Source organism: Pristis pectinata, chromosome 2 (genome assembly GCF_009764475.1).
Source record: "Pristis pectinata isolate sPriPec2 chromosome 2, sPriPec2.1.pri, whole genome shotgun sequence".
Lineage (NCBI taxonomy): Eukaryota > Metazoa > Chordata > Chondrichthyes > Rhinopristiformes > Pristidae > Pristis > Pristis pectinata.
In genome coordinates this window covers 84,373,836-84,397,989 of record NC_067406.1, presented here as the reverse complement: position 1 = coordinate 84,397,989, position 24,154 = coordinate 84,373,836, and the positions used below count along the sequence as shown (strand labels likewise).

At 38.6% G+C, this 24,154-nt stretch overlaps 1 protein-coding gene across 2 annotated transcripts in view; it reads right to left on the bottom strand.

The window, feature by feature from the left end:
* Positions 1–24,154, bottom strand: part of cops4 (COP9 constitutive photomorphogenic homolog subunit 4 (Arabidopsis)) — a 37,921-nt gene that overhangs the window by 7,071 nt on the left and 6,696 nt on the right. Inside the window, exons 2-8 of one of the 2 annotated variants that reach the window (XM_052039045.1) lie at positions 17,834–17,913; positions 14,657–14,808; positions 13,471–13,574; positions 12,177–12,330; positions 10,445–10,595; positions 8,662–8,865; positions 6,362–6,477 (exon numbers count right to left, since the gene is read on the bottom strand). In XM_052039045.1, coding sequence (XP_051895005.1) covers positions 6,362–6,477; positions 8,662–8,865; positions 10,445–10,595; positions 12,177–12,330; positions 13,471–13,574; positions 14,657–14,808; positions 17,834–17,913 — 961 coding nt within the window. The remainder of the gene's footprint in view (positions 1–6,361; positions 6,478–8,661; positions 8,866–10,444; positions 10,596–12,176; positions 12,331–13,470; positions 13,575–14,656; positions 14,809–17,833; positions 17,914–24,154) is intronic. The other variant, XM_052039054.1, reaches the window with a different exon arrangement.

Sequence of the window (24,154 nt, the reverse complement as noted above, 5' to 3'; positions counted from 1 at the left end):
TTATTTCATTTTCACTCTGTGCAAGATTTGAGAATCATTTATTTAAATCAGAGCACATAATTTGGTATTGTATTGATAAGTATTGTATCCATTTCTGAAATCAAACAGACTATTTTCAATAAGTAGAGGATATTATGTTCTTAGATACAAATCAGATTAAAGAGCAAAAAAGCACTGGATAGAAGAGAGAAGAGCAGTCAGTATCTCCAAGGAGAAAACAGAGGTTAATGACTTGTACTGGTGTAAGTATATAGAACTGAAACACTTCCTTTAACTGATGCTACCACATAAGCTGTGTACTTCTAGTGATTCCTGATTTTACTTCAAATCTTCCGCATTTCCACATCCTTTAATTGCAGATGAAAGGCCAATTTATTCTGCCCTGTTTTATGCCTCAGACTTAGAAATGCATCCTCTTAGAAAATTTCCGGTCTCCATCGTCCTGAAACATGTGTCCCAATCAGTTTGGAATTACAGTTAATTGTGTTGTTGCTGCCTTGGACATGCTTCAGAACCAGAAAGAGGCTGTACATATCTATTTCATGGATAGCCTTCATAGTCAACAGAGTGCAGATTTTTCATTCTATCAGTCTGGAATTAATGTCATAATTAAGTAGAAATGCTCCATTAGAAAATGTCACCATGTTAATATGATAAATGGACAAATATAGTCAATTAACAAATAGCATGGGTAAAATCATTACCAATCATTTGCTGTATTAAACACATTCTTCACATCCCTTTTCACAAAGAGCAAACAAAATCTAGTAATAGCAAATGTGGTAAAAAAAATGAAATACATATGTAAGCTAATAAAAAAAATTACACAAAATGTACAAGAGGTACACAAAGATCCTGGGCTAGTTCCAAAGATTCTGGATGACTGAAAGGAGAAAGCTAGTGACAGTTGTATATATTTTTTTGATATCCAGAAATATTAAGTAGCTTCAAACACAGGAACATCTCCTGGCACCGAAGGTTAAAACGATTGTTTCAGCACTAAAAGTAGTACAATGCAAACTTGCTAATTACAAGCTAACCAGTCAATAAATTAACATTAAGCAAATGTCTGAGGACACTGTATTTGTGGTGTATGTGAGCAAATTGGCTCAGATTTTCTAGCAAAAATGATGGTGATGACAGTGCTCACTGTATTAAAAAGCAAACTAACAGAAATTTCTGCCTTTCATACAAACATACATTAAAATTGTAAAGTTTGAAGCCATAGTCCAATTCTCCATAAGCTACAGTACACCCGTTCTTCAGTGGAATATGTATAACCATTTCACTGCTGAATTTATGAACTTTTGGTACCAATGAAATAGATTATCACTAAATATATCAGAAAACGTTATGGTTCATCCAATCATATGATTTTTTTAAAAAAACGGGATGTCATAATTTTAACTTTTACAAGTGAAAATTAATTTTTACTAGTGCAGAGTCTCATTCCTTCAGAATTTAATTCAATTTGATTCTAAAACTTAACGATTCATTTCCAGGCAGCACACCAACTTCCTACTCATTGCTCTTCTGAATAATTTAAAGTCAACACTTCCCACTTAGATTGACTGGGTGCCAATATATTAAATGGGGAAGCTTAGTTAAAGCTATACTGTACCTCTTCAATTCTGGTGGGGTAGGTGAGTTCTGCAACTGAACCTGACCTGGGAAACTATAAAGAATGGTACAACAGGGTAAGGTCCAGGCTCCAAAGTTCTCCAGATGCTGCACTAGATAGTTTGATGGAGGAGAAAGTGTGGCAGAGAAGTCCTGTATCCACAGGAGGACAGGATGCCTTCCAGAGGTATGCTTAGAAGACAGCTGATAACGCTAGCTGATGGGGCCAGTAATAGAAGCCAAGCCCAGGAACTGAATGCAGCAAAGCAAGATGTTCAATAATTCGATGTGATTGATCACGATCAGCGAATCCACTTTCAAAATGACAAATTCTTACCAAATGTATGAGCAAACTCAGACACATCTGCTTCACTTACCTCTACCCTGCATCAACTTTCCTTCAACATGTATACCCTTCACCTCTTTCTCATACACATAGCACTGCTGCAGCTCACTTTGCAGTATGTGCAATGAGCCAGTCATTCAACCACAGCAGGCAGATCATCCAAATAGATTACATGACACACATTGACACTTCTGGGTCTTCTGCAGATTAAAGTGGCAAGAAATAGGGAAGCAGGTACATCTTCATGTTATAATATCCATGGAGGAGATGATGATGAACAGTATTGTTGATCAGCAGTGGACCTGAATCAACTGAAGGTGGTGGCATCTTCATACTAATCCTTCTCACTTCCCAATCCCCAGTTGTTCCACAATATTTTCTGATTTACAAGTAACATACTGTGTGAGCATGCACCCTGAATTTTCACAGGATGAATAATGTGGCCAAGGAATGAAAAACCTTAATAAGGTAGCAATAAAGGTGGCAGACCATTATTTGATTTCAAAATCATGGCCACCAGTTTTGATACTGGAGGCTGATGTTACAAAGAAGTTCTGTTTCAGAAGATTCTGAAAAAGACTTCAATGTGGACTATTATAAAAGAAAACAGATGGATATGAAATCATGTTGGATTGAAAAATCAGTCAGACAGACCAAATTCAAAAATCAGGGAGCACAGAGTGCACCAATGTCACAGGGTTTACAGAGAATGGAAGGCATGACCAACTATCATAGCATATTTGCAGACCTTGCCAATGATGTAATGTTGTAAGGCAGGCATCGCTGCAAGATAAGCAGCAGTCACCTAATGTCCTGAATGCTGAATTCAGCTCCATTATAGGTGCACATTACAGTGTTATAAAAGAGCTCGTGACACATGACAGTAGCTCTTCAATCTGGCCTCCAATAGGTTTATTGTGAGGAGTGGCAGTAGTAACGCTCTCAGGAAGATGGCGTATATCATCCCACACTGACCCTTTTCGGCCCTGGTTGTAGCCTGCAAGTCAAGCAGATTAAACTGATGTAAACCATAACATGATAGTATAGGTCACAGCCTGGCCTGTTAGGCGCAGAATTGCTCAAGGTTGTCATTGAAATCCATCTGTTCTCCTCCACCAACAAATCTGTAGCCATCATATAGTTCAGACAAAAGTAAGCTGAAGACAGTCATCAAGAGAATACACAACATGCATCAATTGATTGCCAAGTGGTTGCTGTGATAGCACTGTGATCCTTGGTGATTCTGGAACTGAATTTGCAGTTACTGGTATGACATTCAAATGATAGTTCAAAGAGAGTCAAGCAGCAAGAGTAGTACTAGTACAGCCCTGACACCACTGAGCACTGTAGGACTTCTCCAGAGCAATCGTAGTTAAAAAAAAGTATCCTTTCAGAATGGCAGCAGTCTATCCCTGCACTCTTTGTATCTAAGCCCAAAAATCATAGTCTGCATGTGTTTGTGGCTTACACACTAGGATCGTACGTCATCATCACCATTGTCATCTAGTAAGATAAGATAAGATAAGATAAGATATCTTTATTTTGGAACAGTCTGCTGACTAATAAAGTTAGCATGATTACCCAAGAATGCTTGGTACTGACACGCACAATATTTGATATGTTGTTCTATGTTAACAGGATGCTAAGGGAATAGATTCGTATCTGTTATAGTACAGGGCAGAGCTGTCACATAAAGTTCCATAAAGCAATGTGCATTCAATGGCACTCTATCAAGGAAACATGCAGTAAAATTGAAGCTTCACGCTCACTGTCTGTATTCCAGGCAAAGAATCTGAAATGTAATGTTGTTTCATGAAGTGTAATTCCTGCTGACTTTAGATTGTATTTATGGCTGCTGGAGGTGGCAGATTTCAATGAGGATGTCATTAATGAACTGTCCATTTTCATATGTCGTGCCTCACTAGGTATCACACAGTTGCTCCCCTAACATTCAAGACAGAAATGGTCTCCTGCTGAAACCCTTCCTCTCCTTCCTTCTTGAGCAGCTTGTCATATTCTGTGTGCCCTCTGCTCACTTATCCAAGTACTACAAGGGAATGCCTACCAATACACCCACATCTGGGAGAAACTGGTTTGCTCAGAATTCCTGAAGACACCAAGACGCTCTTAGCATTTGCCATATCCATCAGTGAAGACTTCTGCAACTTGAAACAACAGTCAAAACCACTGAACACATTACAGAGTAACACCTAGAAGAAATATATCAGTAACTAACCCGTAATTATTCTGGTCTGGAAAACTCACAATTTTTAAAATTTACACCATTATGTTCAAAACCTGCATGGGCTCACCACCTTAGTGTATAAACAACCCCCCACCACTATTCCTAGAACCCCTTGAGATCTGTGCCATTTCTGATCTTGATTTCACACATCCTTAATCTTCATTATACTACAGCTCACATTGCACTTAAACATAGGGAATTGCAAGGAAATAGTTAATTATTAATCTTATTTTTTTAAAAGTTCTGCCAAAAAAGTCCCTGAGCAGTGTAGGGGATGTGCATAGTGTTGTATAGGACTTTTCTAAAAATCCAAAATACAAATCAAATACAATTGTTTAGATAAAACTTTTATCTAAGGAGTACCTCTTATCTCATGTATAAAAGGTGTTTTTTTGTTAAATCACTCTCTTGCTTATCTCTCTCTCTTGGCCAGAGCTCACTTTTAGTTCCTTTGTCTCGGCTCATCTCCTAGTAGTAAAGCTAGTGCCACGTGCTCTGTGACTGTTTCTTCGTTTTAAACATTTTTCCATTAAAACTTTGTGAAGCACCAAGTTGTTTTCAACTCATTCTTGGACTCCTGAAAGAACCGGCAGATTCGAAAATAACTGGATCCAACAGAAGGTAAGGTTTCCTCTCTGCAGTATGCCAAGAGGGGTACAGCACAGATATTTACAATTTTGTTTTAACACAAAGGCCAAAGAAATTCTCTTTTTCCCCCCCAAAGTGTGTGGATGAAGGGTCAATGGAAACTACCAAAACGGTTTATAAGACAATGGTATCAAAAATATATATTAACAAAGAAAGACCATTAAAGATCCAGACTGTCACATGCAACTACAGTACATTGAGTATTTTCAAATATATACACTACTCACCCACCCAAACCTGAAATCTCTTGGGAGGGAGAAAAATATGGAAAATCTGAAACCAGGAGGAAAGAATCTGTGAAATTCATCTCCATTCACGCCCCACTACCCCAGATCCGGGTGATCAATATTAGTACAGGAAATAACCCTATATAATTCCTTGCTGATTCACCACCCCTGAGCCAAGGGCTTACTTGAGAATTCTGGGGAAAAGATCCACCTAATCATCACCAAGGTTTTACATTAATTTAAAATTGTGACCATTGGTCCTCCATAACTCATGTGATTCTAACAACTTTTTTCAAGGCAGTGTTGGCAAATGTAATAAAATGTAATCAGAAATTTCTGACAGGATATCAATAGGTGCGTCAAAGTTCATAATCTTTTCAGTATTAGACGAAATCTCAGTCCCAAGGATGTACATTTCCTACTTCCTAATTCATAAAAAGTCACCAAATATTCCTCCCAAGATACCAATTATGCTTGTGAATGCAGATCTGCTTGAGGTCAGAAACAAAGTATTTTATCAAGCATTTTCAAATAATAAGAGTCAATGGGGATAAACTCTTTTATTGTAGAATAAATCCATAAAGCAAAGCAATTTATGCTTTTTGGTTTGTAATTATCTATAGATTACAGCAGCTAGGTGATCCAATATTGTTTACATTGTTATCCCAGTGGACACTGGAGAGGACATATTTGTGCAGGAAAAGTTTCTAACTTGCACTTGAAAAAGTATTCAAAGCTCAGAAAAATACCTCCTATGTACATGATGAAAAACTTTTAGTTCATACCAGACTTTCAAAATTCACAGCAAGGCTAACTGATGATGCTTATTATATAGTTTTGAATGCATTAATGCTCATACGGAAGCTGATTACTACTGAGGATCAAAGATTTTTCTATTTCATTTACTTAGGTTAGAGTAGAATGTAGAGAGGTGAAAGGACAATGTCCTAATCCAAAGGAAAAAGAGCAAGTTGCCAAAACGTACATTTATTCTGTCAAATGTTCTTTTAGCATCTAGCTCCCAATGCTAGTTCATTGCTTTGTGTAGGGGAAACAATAAAATGTGATTTCAAACAATTTACCCAAAGTGTTGCTCTTAGCAAGAAGTAAATTCCAGTTCTTAAAAATGCTTTTCCTATATTAAAGTGAACTAATACCAAAGTATACACAGAAGACATTTGTCTTCCATTAAGTAGAAGATTTGATGCCTGTCTGCCCAAGATTTTCATCTTGAGATGAATACGAGATAAAAAGTTCAGTACTTTAAGAGCTTACCTTGGCTGGTGGTATTTCTAGCAAAGCTCCAAGCTCTTCAAATGTAATATTATTGTACAGTTTACTGGCAGAAAGCAGGTTGTGCTCAATGACAGCCCTGTCCAGTATACTGGAACCTGGTATCAAGGGAGGAAACATAACATCATTACAATGAATACAATATTATAGATTTTTATAATGACTTAGCAAATGAAAAAGATCATTGACAAATATTTAGGATTGACCGTTGCTGGCCAAAAGTTTTTAAACCTTTAAGTCACCAGAGAGGGTAAGGTATAGGGATTCAACTTGTTGACAGTGCAATAATTGTGAATTTACCTGTAATTTCATGCATGACAAGCTCTGTACTTTGCTACTGGGAAGAAGCGTCACAGAAAAGACAAACACGGAAGATCAAGACTTCCTTAAGGTCAGATGCAGACCTACTCACACATCAGCTCTGTTGCTCACCGCTGAGTTCAGCAATGAAGGTTTGATGTCCTGGTGAGAATCTGGTTGCACTTAGCATCTAGCCCTCAGTTTTACACCAGGGAGGAGTGGTGTAGGAACAGCAACCCTAATTATTTGAATGGTGTCACCAACCCTGTGATGCATTACATACTTCATCTTAATGAGCTTTCAATTTATTTATCTGCTTGTTTTTACACGTCATTAACTATTGTAGCCAGCAAACTGTCGATGTGTTCATGGGGGCAGAACTTCAGGATATGTCACCCAAGTGGGAATCTGCTCCAAGTTGCCCAAAAAGTGAGGGCAGAAGGTCAGCTCATTCAGATGATCACATCCAGAAGAAGTGTGCATGGGCAAGATCGCAGGGGGCAAGTCCAGGGAAGCAGGCCAACACCAAGATAATCCCAACCAATATACATGTGGCTTGAAGATGGTAATTTTTTTTATATATGCCACTCCACTCATTTTACAAGCAAGGGTGGCACAGCAGGTGTTTCAAGTTATCCTTAATGTAGCTGGGTGGTAGGAAAATCAGAGTGGAGTTGGCGGGCATGTGAGAGAGAATAGGGGGCAGACAAATAAATAGAGGAAGGGGATTGCTTTGAGAGCCAGCATAGATTTGATGGGCTGGAAGACTTCCCCTTCCAGGTTATCAAAAAAGAGAATAATGTGAGAAAAGCTCACCTGATGCTCCAGAATAAAATCAACATTTTGTTTCTCCAAATCTAAGTTAACCCTTTATGTATAAAGTACCAGTATTGCACTGGTAAACCAGAGTGCCACACAGCATGAAAACACATTTTCAAAGCATTCTTGTATAGTGTACTTCTTCACAGATGCCTACACAAACTCAGGGATGAAATTTGTCCCAGGCCCTCCTAGCACATTTACAACACTCATTTGCTGTCTACTTCTATTTGATTGCACTGGAGTCTTTGATGGTGCTGCTTTTAGCACTATTCACTCATTGATGATCAATGCCAAATCGGGTACAGCTTCATGAAGGCTAGACATCGGAACCTTGTGGCTACTCTGCTTGTGTTGGTTCTTCCCTTTACCCAAAGGAAATTGTAAGTACTACAAGTGTTAGCAGGCTCAGCTAATTTGAATTGAATGCCATTATTTTTTCATTACATTCTGCATTATCTTCACCCAGGAAACACTGTGAATTAAAATATATTCTTATCCAGATCATTTCAACATCGCCAAACAATAAAAATTGATGCCCTTTTTTTTAGTGCGTCTCAGTGCCTAGAGAACAAAATTAGTATCTCTCTTTTTACTTAACCTAAAGATATACCGGAGTGAAGGTGATCAGCTGAGTTTAGGGTGCTTAATCCACAATGTCAAAAAAGTAAGACCCTCAGGAGGAATAAAATAATTAGGATTAATGTTAACAACTATAAGTTGTAATCAGTTTTTATTACAATGAGTTGAGAGTTTTGCTGTTACTCTGGGGATCACTCTGCAATTCCTTCCATTTTTCATGTAAATCATAAATCAGTGGACTTTGTTTAAAAAAATTAAAACAGGCTGCATTCAAAGGCATTAAAACAATTTCAGTTGCATTACCAGGAAACAGATGGTCAATAATACAACTTATGAAAAAGAACAATGTGTAACTTGACAGAGCCAAGTTACTGACACACTACCAGAATGAAATTCTCCACTGAACTTCCATATACGGCTAAATGTAGAATTCAGCAACAGAGTGCTTCAAGATAGCACAGCCTTATCACTTAAGCCATGAATAGTCAGTCCATTAACTATAAATATTATAGTACCAAAAATGGGTTCAAACACAAATCATTCTACTACACACTATAAAATAAAAGGTGTGAAACACACACCTTCAGGACAAAAACAGACTGTGAAGACTTTACCATCAGCAGTCGTTGCTTTCTGGTGAGGCATCAGCATGGCAGCAAACTCCTGTAGCTGGTTCCCTCGAATAATTCTATCCAGATACATTTTCTCTAGAATGCCATAAGCTGCAAGTTGCTGGCAGCGTTCATCCTTAAACAGGGTTGCCAGCATACGGGAACGCTGCTGTCCTGCAGGGAAAGCACAACCAACAGAATCACTGTGAAATGTAATACTTTTGTTGCATTGCAGTATTTCTTCACATTATTGCATCCGATGAGCAAATTGTGCTTTCCCCTTTCTATTGTTTGGAAAATCTTGTGTTTTCAATTACTTTTATTGTAAACATATACCTAATCATTTGTATCATACATTTACTGTTATAATAGCACTTAATATTTCAAACGATAAAACAAAATTTAATCAGAAGGATAGAAAACCTACTTGCCAAACCTTTGACTTTGTTTACATGAATAAATTTACTGTTGCATTTTCAAATTACTTTTTAAAGTAAGAAAAGTTATTCACTTGCATGCCCTGAATTCTGCACGCAATTCACTTTGACCTCTCTGCCCTAATGAGGTTTCAATAGATTTGTGGAAAAGAAGATGCAATCTCATCAGACATGTTTATTTGTTTAAGTGCCTCAAATTGTTAAGTTTTATTTGAATACAATTTCCAAAATTGTTCTCATTACAACATTTACCCTTTGTAAAAATAATCCCTACAGCTATTCAAGCATTTGCTTTGGATCAACTCAGATATGCCCAAAATAAAGATTTGTCAACAGAGACAAAAGCAAAAAAGGCCAAAAGAGCCCTGACTCCAAAGCTTAGAAAGAGAACATTTGACCCAAGTGATGGATGCCAATTTTTATGCTCCACAAGTATCTTTCCCTAGGTAAACCTATCAGTGTTACCCTCTATTTGCTTCTCCCTCACATGCTTGTCCAACCTCCACTTAAATGCATCTATATTGTTTGCTTCATTCACTCCCTATGCTATTGTGTTCCATGTTCTCACTACTCTTGGGGTAAATTTTCTCCTAATGAATAACAAGACCAGTGCATTTTCAACAATAAAAACTGTAACAGTGCATTATTTCACAACATGAAAAGTCATGCTCATCTGATGCATTCATCTCAGATAACTAATGACTCAAAAAACAATCACAGTTGAGAGCAACCATTTCATCATTTCAAGACAAATTGCTCCAGTATGAATAATTCAATTAACCAAGCAATATTAATTAGCAAAGCCATATTTTGTTCCTTTCTGAGTTGATGGTATGATAATGTAATGCAGTCATCTTACAATATTTTTATGTTTGTTTTTAGAGCCTGCTAATTGTTCTTTTAGTAATTGCCAGACACATGGAAATCAAAATCTCTTATTTCAGATCTCCTGAACCCACAATACAGTAGATTCACAAGACAGAGAACAGGGGACAACTGTGAAGGTGTATGCAGCCCAGAATATATTGGTATTCCTGTTTCAGGAGAACTTTCAAATCAGAAACTTCAAGAAAGGGATCAAAAGGAAAGTAAAGTGATACTAAAAATGTATAACTTTATGTTTGAAATACTCTGTAATCCACTTTATTTTCTGGTGTACTTATTCTTTGATGGAAACTAACAGGTAGGAATCTGGTCTAATAACACAACTGTAGGTGTGCTGATTAAAATTTAGGACTGCAAACTTGGTGCTTATCATACTCAATTACAATAGAACTACCCACATCCTTAGGAGTATTGGGCAATAATATTAATACCTGCTGATGCAAGAATGGTGCAGTGTAGTGCATGCTTTAATGCCTCTAGGCGCTCGGTTTCATGAACTATAGATTTATACGAAAGCTCATTATATCGCTGGGCAGCTTCTATAAATTTCCTTCTGTAATCGAGGACACGAGCATAGCACACCTGAAGACAAAAAAACATAGAAGAAAGTTTTACTGAAAATGTAACTATTTACATTTTGTGATGCTCTAAAGCAACTAGGTGAAAAATGGGGACATTAATTTGTTTGTCTATAGAAGCTGTTCCTTTGGTTTACATACATCTAAATTATGTAATTTTCTGTTCACTTGCAGGACATGGGCATCACTGGCAAGGCTGGCATTATCAACACTAACTGCCCTCAAAAAGCTGACAGTAAGTCATTGCAATCCTTCTGATGAAGCTATTCTCAGGTAGAGTTTTCTGGAATTCAGAGTAAGCAGTGATAAGGGAATGGTAATATATTTCTAAGTAGGGATGGTGTGCGACTTGGAGGGCACTTGCTAATGACGTCCCCAAGTTCTCGCCAGGTCTGTCCTCATGGTAGAACTTGCAAACATGAAAGGTCAGATTAACCTTGGCAGGTTACTGCATTACAATTTGTATATTGATTATAATTTGACAATTAGTTGAACACAAAGAAATGATACAATGGCAAAACAAAATTTAAGGTATGGAGGACAAATAAATATTGACATTCTTAAGAGATTTTTCAACACCTGCAGTAATTTGCTTTTCAATATACCTTCCTTTTTCTTCGTTATCAGAATTGGGGATGTTCATTGATGACTTCCAGGTTCAGTTCCATTCACAATTTTTTGGATAATGAAGCATTCATTTTCTGCATGCAGCAAGACCTGGACATCATTCAGGCTTGAGCTGATAAGTAGTGAGCACCATTTGTGCCACCCAATGACCATCTTCTAACAGAAGAGTTCTTCTTGACATTTAACGGCACAACCACTGTCATCTCCACTGACCAGAAACTTATTTGAACTAGTCATATACTACAGGTATAAAAACAGGTCAGAAGTTCTCCAAAACTCTTACACCATTTAAAAGGCACAAGTTAAGAACAAGATGGAATAAATTTCCACCTGTCTCATTGGGTCAGTGCCAACCACACCCTAGGAGCTCAATGCCACACAGGATAAGTCAGTCCACTTGATCAGTATAGCTACGTAATAAATATTAACTCTCTCATGGCTTCATGCGTGTGCTTTCCACTCAAATGAAAGTAGATTGTGTTTGCACCCATTTGTTCTGATTATTTTGTTCTCATTCTTTCTTCCAGTATTTCCCCCTATTTCTGTCCTAAATACATCGACTCAAACTAGACTTCATTAGTGGTGACCATGGACCAGTCCTTCACTCAAGAATCTAACTGGTAATCTTAATCAGCAACTGCCTTTGAACTACTCATTAGTTTGATATGCAAGAGAAAAGTCTAGATGAATTTGATATCCAAAAATATATTTGAATCACAAGGAATGGGAAACCCAGCTAAATTTCTTCCTCCCTAACCCAGGAATTCTGGGGCAAATTTAATCCATACTGCTCCTGTCATGAACCTTAAACTCACATAATTATTTGCAATGGTATTGGAGATCACCTAAACAAACTACCTAGGCAAGTTAGGATTGCTAAACTCTTCAAAAAGTGAAAATATTCTCACTGGTCTTCAGTAATGCAATGAACATCTCCTTTCCAGAAGCAGAATTCTACCTTGTAATGTATCTGCAATTGTTCATTGGTTGATTCATTCTGAAGCAGAGATGCCCGGTTAATGTAAGCTTCTGCTTGAACAGGATCATCATCTTCCAGATACAAACGAGCAATTTTCAGGTAGGTGTCCAGTTTATAGTCCACATTATACTGCCTGGACAAAAAAGCCAGATGTTAATGTACAAGGACTTTTCCAAAATTGTATATAACCCGAATATGGCCATAGGTGAAGGATTTAAAGATAGAAGAAGATTTTATATTTATTATTTTCTTTTCAGCTAAGTTCAGCAAATTTTAGGCTTTAAAGGGTCCAACACATTTTACTGTTCCGATTTCTTCTAATATAAAGGTATCCACTAGTTTATAAAGAGGGTTATATTTTAGGAAAACATTGTGTTAAACAAAATCTTGTAAATTGAAGCAGTGTTTTCTATTAGCTTCAATATAAAAATTCTGGTTGCATACCAGAGCTCAAGAATCATTCCTAACATTAAGCATTGCTCTTATTTTAAAAAAGCCTCATAAATCAGGGACATGTACCCTAAAGAGACTATCATGTTACAGCAAAAATTCACAAATAGAACATTTGTAATATAGAGGGATAACTGCAAAAACAAAATTCATAAGCTAATGTATTAGGACTACTAAAATACTCATCCATTATACTCATGAACATCATGGATGAAGACCTTCTTCCCCATTCCACCAAACCTTGTTGCTATGGAAAGAGACCCAGATGAGGCCAATACGTTCTCAGAAAGATAGGAGGGAAAATTAAGAGAACATACCAAGCCAATTTCACATAATTTCCCATGAATAGATTCACTAACAGATGGATAAGAGCAGACCTTTTATGTACTCACTCTTCCCAGAGAAATGTTGTGTTGGCGGTGGAAGGAGTTAATGTTTGTTATGTAGCTGATGGAAGACGACAGACAAGACAGCAAAATACCCTGCAAAAGCAGGTTGTAAAAATTGGGAAAGCAGTAACCTTTTTACAACAGTAACCTTTTTACAACAAACAGTATCCTGGGTCAATGATTCATATGTGCCAATGGTGACATTGTCACTATCCCATAGGTGTCAAATAAACAAATTACAGGGGGTCCATGGAAAAGTCAGCAAAAACTCCTAAGATTGTAAATGATCAACATCATTATTTTACAGAAAAAATGACAAGTTATTTGTGTAATGGTTTGCAGGTATTAATTTTGAAAGGAACCACCTTGTTTAAAATAGTTAAAAGCTGCATGATACACTGCAAAAATGAATTAAGTCGCATCCAATTACGCACTTCTGTCCAGTTTCCAATGGAATTCCCACCAAAACTTGAGCGGCATTTCTCCAGTCTTCTTCCTTCTCATAGATGGTGGCTAGATGCTGTCTTATGGAAGCCACCTGCAAAAATAAACACAACAGCCATGACCACACACTGAACGCATTTGTACTTTCCTGCCCATTTATCCTGCCCCTTCCCCCAGGCCAATCCATATCATCGCATGGAGATTTCATACTCATGCACTATTTAAAAGTGAAACAAACAACAGAGGGCCTACTCTATGGGCTGTACAAACGTTATTCTCAGTCAAGCTGACATATAACCCTCAAAACTATACTCATCCAAGTACACGTGGCCTGTAGGGAACTAGACTGTGCTCTAGAAATGCACATATGTAGTTATGTTCTACAACATTCCACTCTGCTGCACAGTATCCTCAAAAACAACCCCGCAATGTTGCTTACTGTCTCCACTCTGATAAGCATACTGGCGGTTTTCTTGCCCCACCCAATTTACTAGTCAAACCTGCAACAATGTGCAAATTATGATTCTAAGTTGATGAACAAAAGTAAACAGGAAAAGCAAGATAAAATTTTAAACTGATAACTAGGCAATTAAATATGCTTTTGTTTTGCACCTCATTTAGATGATATATTGAGAACTCCGTTTAATCCTCAAGGACAACTCAATAGACATTGGACTACAAATCATAGATATCTGCCCTATTGAACTTTTAAAGAGGCATAATTAAAAGCAAGACCAAAGAGATACCATTCTGTTTTGCAACCTAACTTTTAAGATTGATCAGCTTGAAGCCCTAAAGTGTAATTTCTAGCTGACTTAAGCTGGCTCAGAAGGGGCGAAGTATCGTCATTCCTTTTTGTGTCTGAAGTTCTTCATACCTACAGCTTTTATTATTAAACATAAATAATTGAATACACGTAATCAGAATTCCTAAATGCACCTTAAGTAAACTCCTGCTTCATATTCCTATTTCCACATTTCCCCCAGGGCAACATAGATTACAGAAATCCACTCATTACTGTGTATGACAATGTAGTACACTTACACCACCACAGAATAGCCAAACATTTTCTTCACTTTAATAATAAATGAAAGATGTCAGCTAAATACTTGAACAATTAAAACTAAAACTATTGTTCTGTTAGCATTTAAAAAATATTCTCACTGTCTGGCCTACCTGTTCTTCAAATGAAATAACTCTAGGCTGGATCTTTTCCAAAGTGAAGTGATAAATTTCTTTGGCTGTTCCATCAGGAAGATTCGGTAGATGGGAGCAAAAGTCAGTCAGCAGTTGCCGGGAAATCACTAGACTGACGTTTTCATTAACCACTGTATTTAAACAGAAGGACAATGAATCACATGCCTTCCATAAGTAGATGATGCTAATAATTTACTGCCACATGCAGATGTGTTCATCTCTTCAGAAAACATAATTCATGATTACCAATGCAAATATTTCAGATCATTGGGTAAGTTTATGACATTTATACTTCTCATTAGTTTTTTGCAAATAGAAGTTGGTGGCTGTTAGCACTTAAAAATACTACACTCTTGTTAGAGCTTTGTTTGTTTAGATTTGTTTTGGTGCTTGTCCCATTAGATCCTCAAGATAAACTGCAGAAAAAACAAATCCTGAATCTGATACAAATACTTTAATGACATTTCAATGAATATATATTAATGTCATTTGTTCAATTAAATATGACAATCAATTATTTTTCAAATCTGTGCACAAGGTGTGAGGCAAGAGATGTGCCTCAGAACAACTGCTTTATACAAGTAAATGGACCTGTTAATTGGACTAACATAATATAATTTCTTGCTTAGAACCACCACTGGAAAATAGAGCTAGATTAACTAGTTTCCATAGTCAGAAAAGGTTAAAGAAAGAAAAGCCTAAATAAAAGTTATTTTATTGAAGGTTAGCTCTTATACTCATGGACACTAGTCTTTGTACTGTAAATGTATAAATATTCATGTTATTCTGTTACCTGGGGCTTGATAGTTTAGATTTAATATAATCTGATGGTGAATACCTTTCTGCTTCTGAAGACAAGAGAGCAATCTTGTAAAATCATACGTTAAATTCCTGCAGCTCATAAATTACTATGCAAGATGTGCTGCTCATTCTCCCAGGTATGTTAAAAGCTTACTCAGATCTCAAGGTAAGGTTAGCATGAGTATGGACTCAATCAATAATTTTAAATAGCCAAAATAATCTTGAGCAAAAGAGCAAAGACCCATAAATGTCACAACCAACAAAGAAGTTTATATATTGGGATATTTCCCACTTTTGAGTCATAATCTGGCAACCGCTGTTTCAGTTCAGCACTTAAAACCAATTGAACCATAGTTATATTTACCTGCAAACAAATTAACTTGCCAATCTTGGGCTCACAGCAGTTTTAAAAATTCTTCTCAGTATTATCTATTCTACAATTATACATATACAATATAATTTAATGCTTTTGATCAAAAATCGAAATCATTTAATGAGAGATCAGCTGTGTCACAGGGCTTATTTAACATACTGACTGGATATAGTCATAGATTTATACAGCCTGAAAACAGGCCCTTCGGCCCAACTCATACATGCCAACCAAGATGCCTCCTTGAGCTCGTCCCTTCTGGCTGCATTTGGCCTATATCTCTCTAAACATTTCCCCTGGCAGCTCATCCCAGAAACCAACCATCCCATGTGGAAAAAGTTGCCGCTCGGGTCCCCTTTAAATCTTTCCCCTCCGACATTAAACCTATGCACTCCAGCCTTAAACTCCCCTACTCTGAGAAGAAGACTGCGACCATTCCCCCCACAATTCTGTACACCTCCACAAGGTCACCCCTCAGCCTCCCACACTCCAGGAAAACAGCCACAGCCTATCCTGTCTCTCCCTACAACTCAAGCCCTCCAGTCCCAGTCATATCCCTGTCAATCTTCTCCACCTTAACGACATCCCTTCTGCAGCTAGGCTACCTGAACTAAACACAACACCCCAACTGCAGTTCCACCAGCATCTCGTTCCATTGTAACAGTACATCCTGAAGCAGGAAAAATTGCACAGATGTTTTTGCTGCCTGATCTTCTCAATATTTCTAGTGTTTCTGTTCTTTTTTTTCAGATTTCCAGCATGTTCTGACTTTTGTTTCAATAGCTTAATGCTGCAAGATTGTCTTAATTCATCCTCTTAATTAGTCACTGGGCATTTTAACTATTTCAGTCTTAATATCCTATAGTAAATACAGCACTCTCACTCCCAACCTTTCCAAATTTTTGGTTCTGATGCAACTTTCCACTGGATGGTAGCTGTCTCAACCTTCATATTACTGCAGTTTTATTGAAAGATGTAGACAAACAAAATCTAATTGAATTTATTCCATACATGCTTGCTAAAATAGCCTTGCATAGCACATCTGTCAACAGATATTAACCAAGAGTGTCAAGTTTTCATGCCTTTTATTAAGCATTATAGTCATGACCTCTCAATTGCTCCAGATATTAGAAACTCTAGTGGTAGACACATAACCGTCAAACAAATCCAACAGAGTGGCACAGCTAATAGAGCCAACAACAGGCCACATCGGAGAATTGGGTTCAATCCTGACCCAAGGTGCCGTCTGTGTGCCGTCTGCATGTTCTCTGTGACAGTGTGGGTTTCCTCCAGGTGCTCTAGTTTCCCCCCCACCAAATCCAAACAACGTGTGGGTTGGTAGGTTAACTGGTCACTGTAAATTGCCCCTAGTGTGCAACCAAGGGGTAGAATCTGGGGGGTGTTGATGGAAATATGGGGCAAATAAAAAATGGGATTTGTGTTGAGTTAGTGTAAAATAGGTAGTTAATGGTCAGCAGGGACTGGGTGGGCCAAAGGGCCTTTTTTTTTATTCCGTACCTCTCTATGACTCTGAGTTCAATCTGCTCCATCCAGACACATTCCAGATACGGAAAACCTGCCAGTACAGATGTCTGCACTAACAGAAAATATCAGGGAATATGCCGCCCACGATTATTCATCCACTAATTGCAAACCTCAAACTAAATATAACATTTTACCCTACATATTACAAACACTCATCATAAGGAAAATAGCTAGTAGGAACCAGATAGTTGTGAAAACTGAGGGGATGATAAAATAAATGTTGGTTTGAAATGGGGGGGGGGGGGGGGGGGGGGAAGTATTTTGAATGGTATAAAGACCAGAAGACTGCTAGTTTGAACTATAGTGGAAGATGCTACCTCAAACAAGGAAGGGAAGAGAGGAGAGTTATTTTTAAATCAGAGTACAGAAAAATGCACATCATACAAAAGGACAATCTTTTCTGGATGTAGCACACAATGCATATTAAGAACAATACTCACTAGCCTCGACAAATGCCTTCAAAGCCTCCAGCTGTTCAGCTCCTGTGAGCTGCAAAGCTTTTTCCAGGATTTGGCGGTACCTATCAAAGGGCACAAATGGATGGCAGATTTAGGGTTTGATTAATTCAAAATTGTACTTTAATATTTAAACATTTTTTCAAAATCTTACTAAAAGAGACATTACCATTAAAATTTAACTGGTGGCAAGCCAATGTCATAGAAAATTAACAAAACCCTATAAACCAGGGAATCTTAAGTCACATACTTCACCCAAAGTGAACACAAATGTGGTCAGCTTAAAGTACATATTCTACACAAATAATTGAAGGCTACATCTATTCTGTAGTGGAGAAATACACTCAGTTATGTCCTATTGGTTTCATTTCTGAGCAATTCACAAAAGGCATTACTGAGTATTAGTTACTAAATTCAAAGGATAATAAGATTTTTAATTCAATTTGTGAGGTGTCTTTGCTATGCAAATCATATTGAAAGTTTGCATCAGTAAATCCATCAAAATGTGGTTATATTAAATGGGACAAATGACCACTTTAATTTGCTCCAAACTGGTTTTAAATTATACATTCCAATATTAATCCCATTCATGCAATCATTCTGTTAACAAACTTTCGTAGAACTATTTCGGCACCTCAAGAGTAGGAAAATATGAAATGAAGAATAGATAATCAGTTCATCATATCCATTACTTTTGTAAAGCAACAAAAAGCAGTGTAAAAATTTATTTGGTAATTTATTTCTGGGGTGTCATTCAAACATAAAATGCTCTTAGATTCTACACAGTGCATCCCATGGTGTGACATTTATTACCTAGACAACCAGAAAACATCTTTATCATCCAATCATATGGAGGTAATGTCTTTAAGGAAAGTAAGCAACTTGGCATTAATTAACCACAAGGTGAAGATTAATCATAGGCAAAGAAACCTCTTCAGCCCATTTAAAACCATCCTACTCGAATACCTCCACCTACGATCACTAATACAGTATCCGTTCCCAATGTCTTGGCCTCGGCAGCTTTCTTGCCTGCTTCTGAAGTTGATCACACTACTTAAGAAAGAATGCATGCTGCTTATCTTGCATTCACAAGCATGAAACTGAGCCCTCCTGAGTTGCTCTCAGGACCTGTGAAATTTTGATTTCAGATTACTTTGCTGCTATAACAGACAAAAGAAAGTGAATGTTTTGAGCAGAAGGCTACTGGTTCTTGATGCCATCCTTCCATCAGCCAACCCCATTAGCACCCCAAGATTAATCTGTCATGACGTGGGGGCCTCCAGTTTATGCCATTATTTTCTTTACTATGACTCTAGAGCTGTCTTTTACTTCTTATTAGGAAGGAAACAGTTACATTGCTGTAGCATCTTTCAAGGATCTAGGTTGTTCCAAAGCATTTCATTGGAAATTAGGTCCTTTTGAACAGGTTGTAGGGTTGAATAGAAATGCCTGCTTAGGTACCCATCTGAACATGCTGTTGTAATTAATGTGACCATTAATTTATGCATTCCTCCTCATTCCGGAATCACCCTTATATTCTTCTAGATTTCTTCCAAAAAGAATCTTGTGTAATATGGAAGTCAAAATTGAATACTGTACTTGTATGGCCTCAGCAAAGCCACTTTAATACCACTGTGGACACAAATCCCATCTACAGGTATACATCCTACTCCTCATTTACGATTTGTGAACTTAGAAGCATTATTTCACATCCACATATCCTCAGGTTCTTTTCCCAATGGTAACTTATACCATAATTTCACCTAATATTACTTCCCTTGCTTCACTTCACTACTTTAGACTTAGAAGCGTATCTGATGAGAGAGTTTGCAGAAGAGATGAATGTTGGTAGAGATGAATTACACTAAGTTCTTATGGACCTTGACAGGGAAGATGCAGGATTGATGTTTCCCTTGCCTTAAGGGTATAGAACCAGGGGTTACATACTCAAAACAAGGGATCAGCCATTCAAGACAGAAGAGAAACAACTTCCTTACGCAGACAGTGCTGAATCTTCAAAATTCTCTACCCAACAAGGAAGTGGAGGCTCAGTTGCTAACTATATTCAAATTAGTGTTTGATATTGAGGGAATCAAGGGACGGGACGTTGGTGCAAGAATGTGGCACTGAATAAAAGATCAGCCATGATCTTACTAAGTGATCAAGCAGGCAGAAGAGGCTGTACAGTCTATCTTGTTTCTATTTCATATTGTGGAGATTCATGCAGCTGTAGTCATACAGCACAAAAAACAGACCCTTCAGCCCACAAAGTCTGCACCGACCATCAAGCACCCATTTACACCAATCCTACAAAAATCCCATTTTAGGCTTCCCACATTTCTATCAGACCACCCCCCTCCCACTCCCAGATTCTACCACTCACACTTGGGGTAATTTACAGTGGCCAAACTATCAACTTTCATATTTTTGAGATGTGGGAGGAAATCAGGAAGCCCATGGAGAATGTGCAATCTACACACAGACAGCACTGGTTATCAGCATTCAACCTGGGTCTTTGGAGCTGTGAGGCAGCAGCTCTACCAGCTGCACAACTGTGCTGCCCTGAAATGGGAAATATGAGAGCGAGAGAGAGAAAAACAAAGCAACAAGGTAGAGAGTTATAGAAGTGGGAGACAGCAAACATTTTTGCTGTCAAAATTTATTACAATTTTTTTTTGCACAGTGGAATTTAAATCAGGTGCTGTTAATTTTCAGCAAGCCAGTGAAAATTGGAAGCAGAAAATGGCGACAAGGATAGCAGTGGGTAACGACAGAAACTGGCATACAGTCACAGACAATGAATAGCTGCAGTGATACAAGAGATAGTGAGAAGAACAGTGCAGGGACTGGGCCAGGTGGAGTGGTGGGGATGCAGAGTCTGGTAGTGGTGGTCCAGGGATATGATTCTTAGTATGGCTGTTGAGAAATCTAAAAGACTGGAATTCAGAAATCATTATCCAAAATGCCTGGTTAAAAATCAATACTTATAAGGAAAATTCTACCCTGGGGTGGAATGTGGATTGGAGCTGGAAGACAAAGCTGAAAAGTATTACTCAACCCGCCATCTAGTGACAGTAGCCCAAAACTGCATGTGGATGCATGTGAGGTTTTTTTTGGTATTAGAGCAATAAAACATGAGTTGGTGAACAATGATTAGAACTTCAACTCCCACTCTATGTTACTTCATTGCCAGGTGTGTCACCTGATATGGGAATGCTTTATTCATGCAAAGAAAATGACAATTCTGATTATTTATTTATCCATCCATTTTTTAGATCTGGGTATTGTTGGTGAGACCAGCATTACTGCCCATCCCAAACTGCCCCTGAGAAGATGGTGATGAGCCAACTTTCCAAGCTGCCACACTCTGCTGAAGCCACTCTCACAACACTACAGGGCAGTGGCAAAGCACTACAAGACAAAGAACTTGCAGTGCATTTCCAAATCAGGACCTCATGCAGCTTGGAGGGAAATCTGCAGGCAATGGTGTTCCCATGCACCTGTCGCCATGTCCCTCTTGGCAGCAGAAGTTGCTGGTTTGGGTGGTGCTGCCAAGAAAGCTTTGGCAAAGAAATTGCCGTGCATGTTGCAAATGACACAGAGGGCAGCCATCGTATGCTGGGAGTGGTTGATGGGACGCCAATCAAGCTAGCTACTCCATCTTGGATGGCATTAAGTCTCCTGAGAGCCACTGGAACTGCACTTGTCCAAATGAAGATCAGTCCACCTGAGTTATGCCTTATGATGGTGGAAATGTTTCAGCTCATCAAAGGACAGTCACAATCGTGAGTAACCTCGCTGCTGACCTGCTCCCATTGTCATCCGACTGGTCAAGTTAAGTTTCTGGTCAATGGGACTCCAGGATGTTGCTGGTGGGAGTCTCATCAGTGGAAATGCCACTGAACTTTTGCATTTGCCTACATTGGTCATTATATTCAATTTGCTAGCATCCACACTATTCAAACACCTGAGAGAATATTTAATGTTAAATCATTTATAAAATTACAACAATATTTCCAAGAGACCAAATGCAAACTAGGTGTCTCTACATTGGCGAGATCAAATGCAGACTAGATGACTGTTTTGTAGAACGCCTACGCTCCATCTGTAACCGCAACCTGCATCTCCCTGTTGGCAGTCACTTTAACTCCCCTCCCCACTCCCCCCCCCACCCCATCATTGACATGTCAGTCCTTGGCCTCCTCCACTGCCAGAAGAAGTCCAAACGCAAACTGGAGGAACAACACCTCATTTTGTGTCTTGGGACTTTATAGCCTAATGCCATGAACATCGAATTCTCCCACTTTAAGTAAACCAACCCCCTATTCTGCCTCTTCTTCCCTTCCTCGCCTTCTCTCTTTTTTCTCCTCACCACTTTTCTCCTTCCTTTTTTCGTCCCCTCACCCCTATGCTGCCTGCCTCCATACCTTTGACCCATCCCCTAGTAGATCTGCTCTCCCCTCTTCCCCTGCATTTGCCTATCGCCATCTCTTACCTGCATCTACCTATGACCACCTTGTGCCCACCCCACCTCCCCTATTTTGTCCACCCATCACTGCTATGTTCCCCCCCGTATATTGGGCTTCCCCTTTTCCCATCTTTAGTCCTGAAGAAAAGTCCTGTCCTGTAATGTTGGTCATCTGCTTTTCTCCACGGATGCTGCCTGACCTGCTGAGTTTCTCCTGCATCTTTTTGTTTTTTTTCAACTGTACTTCCAAAACCTTTAGGATCCACTAGCAACTAGTTTTAGCACTTGAATGTAAGAAGTATAGTCCCCGACAGCTATTCAGCCCCTTGCATCTGCTCCATCATCCAATGAGATCATGAATGATCACTTGATTCCTTTAATTTACAAATACCTAACCTTGCGTCTTAAATATGCTCAGCAACAGGTTAAATGGTCTGTAGTTCCCAATTTTGGCACGGTAGCGTAGCGGTTAGAGTAATGCTTTACAGCGCCAGCGGCCTAGGTTCAATTCCGGCCACCGTCTGTAAGGAGTTTATATGTTCCCCCAGTGTCCGTGTGGATTTCCTCCGGATGCTCCGGTTTCCTCCCACATTCCAAAAGACGTACGGTTTAGGAAGTTGTGGGCATGCTATGTTGGCGCTGGAAGCGTGACGACACTTGCAGGCTGCCCCCAGAACACTATGCAAAAGAAGATGCATTTCACTGTCTGTTTCGTGATTAATAAAGAAATCTTATCTTAATTTTCTGTTGTCCTCCTTTCTTAATAGTGAGTTCCATCTGCTACTTCTAATCCGAGAGAACTATTCTAGAACCTATGAATTTGGAAAATGACAACCAGTGAATCCACTCTTTCAAAACCATGGAACGCAGGTCACTGAAACATAGACAATGTGAGTAGGAGGCAGAAATTCAACCCCTTGGGTCTTCACCACCACTCATCATCGTGATCGATCATCCACTTCCATGTACCGTTCCCACCCTTTCCCGATATCCCTTGATCCCTTTAGCAATAACATCTACCTCATTCTTCAAAATCAAAAGACATAAGACTGCAAATGCTGGAACTCTGAAATAAGAACAGAAAATTCTGGAAAAGATCAGCAACTTCTATGGAAAGAGAACCAGAAAATGACTTAATGGGGACAGCAATTTCAACTCATCCTATCACAGCCACTCCCTTTATTCTAAAAAGGTCACAGACACAAAACATTGACCATTTCTCTTTCCTCAGATGTTGCCCGATTGGCTGAGTTTTCCAGCATTCACTGTTCTTGAACAGTATTAGAATTCCTCGTTTTTGAATATATTTAATGACTTGGCTTCCACTGCCTTCTGTGGTGCAAAATTCCACAGGTTCACCAACTGATCTCGGTTCTCAATGACATACCCCAGAGCCTGAGGCTGTGACCCCTGGTTCTAGCCTCTCCAGCCCTTGACAGCATTTACACAGGTGAAGTACAGCAAGGTCTTATTAGAATTTTATAGGTTTCTATGAAATACCCTTTCATTTTTCTAAACTCTAGTGAATATAGCCTGAATTGACCCAATCTCTCCTCATATGTCAGTCCCACAATCCCTGGAATCAGTCCAGAACAGCTTTATTGTAATCCCTCCATAGCAACCTCAAAGCTGCACTCAACACTATTGATGGGGTTTCATCAAGGGCTTGTGAGTCTGCAGCAAAGTCTTGGGGATTCATTGGCTTTCAGTCCCATTCGTTTCTTAAATACTTTTTATTATACTAATGAAAATTTCTTTCAGTTCCACATTTACTTAAGGCTATTGATTCTCCTGTATTTCTACAAACTTTTTTCACTCCTCCTCTGCCATTTTCTTAT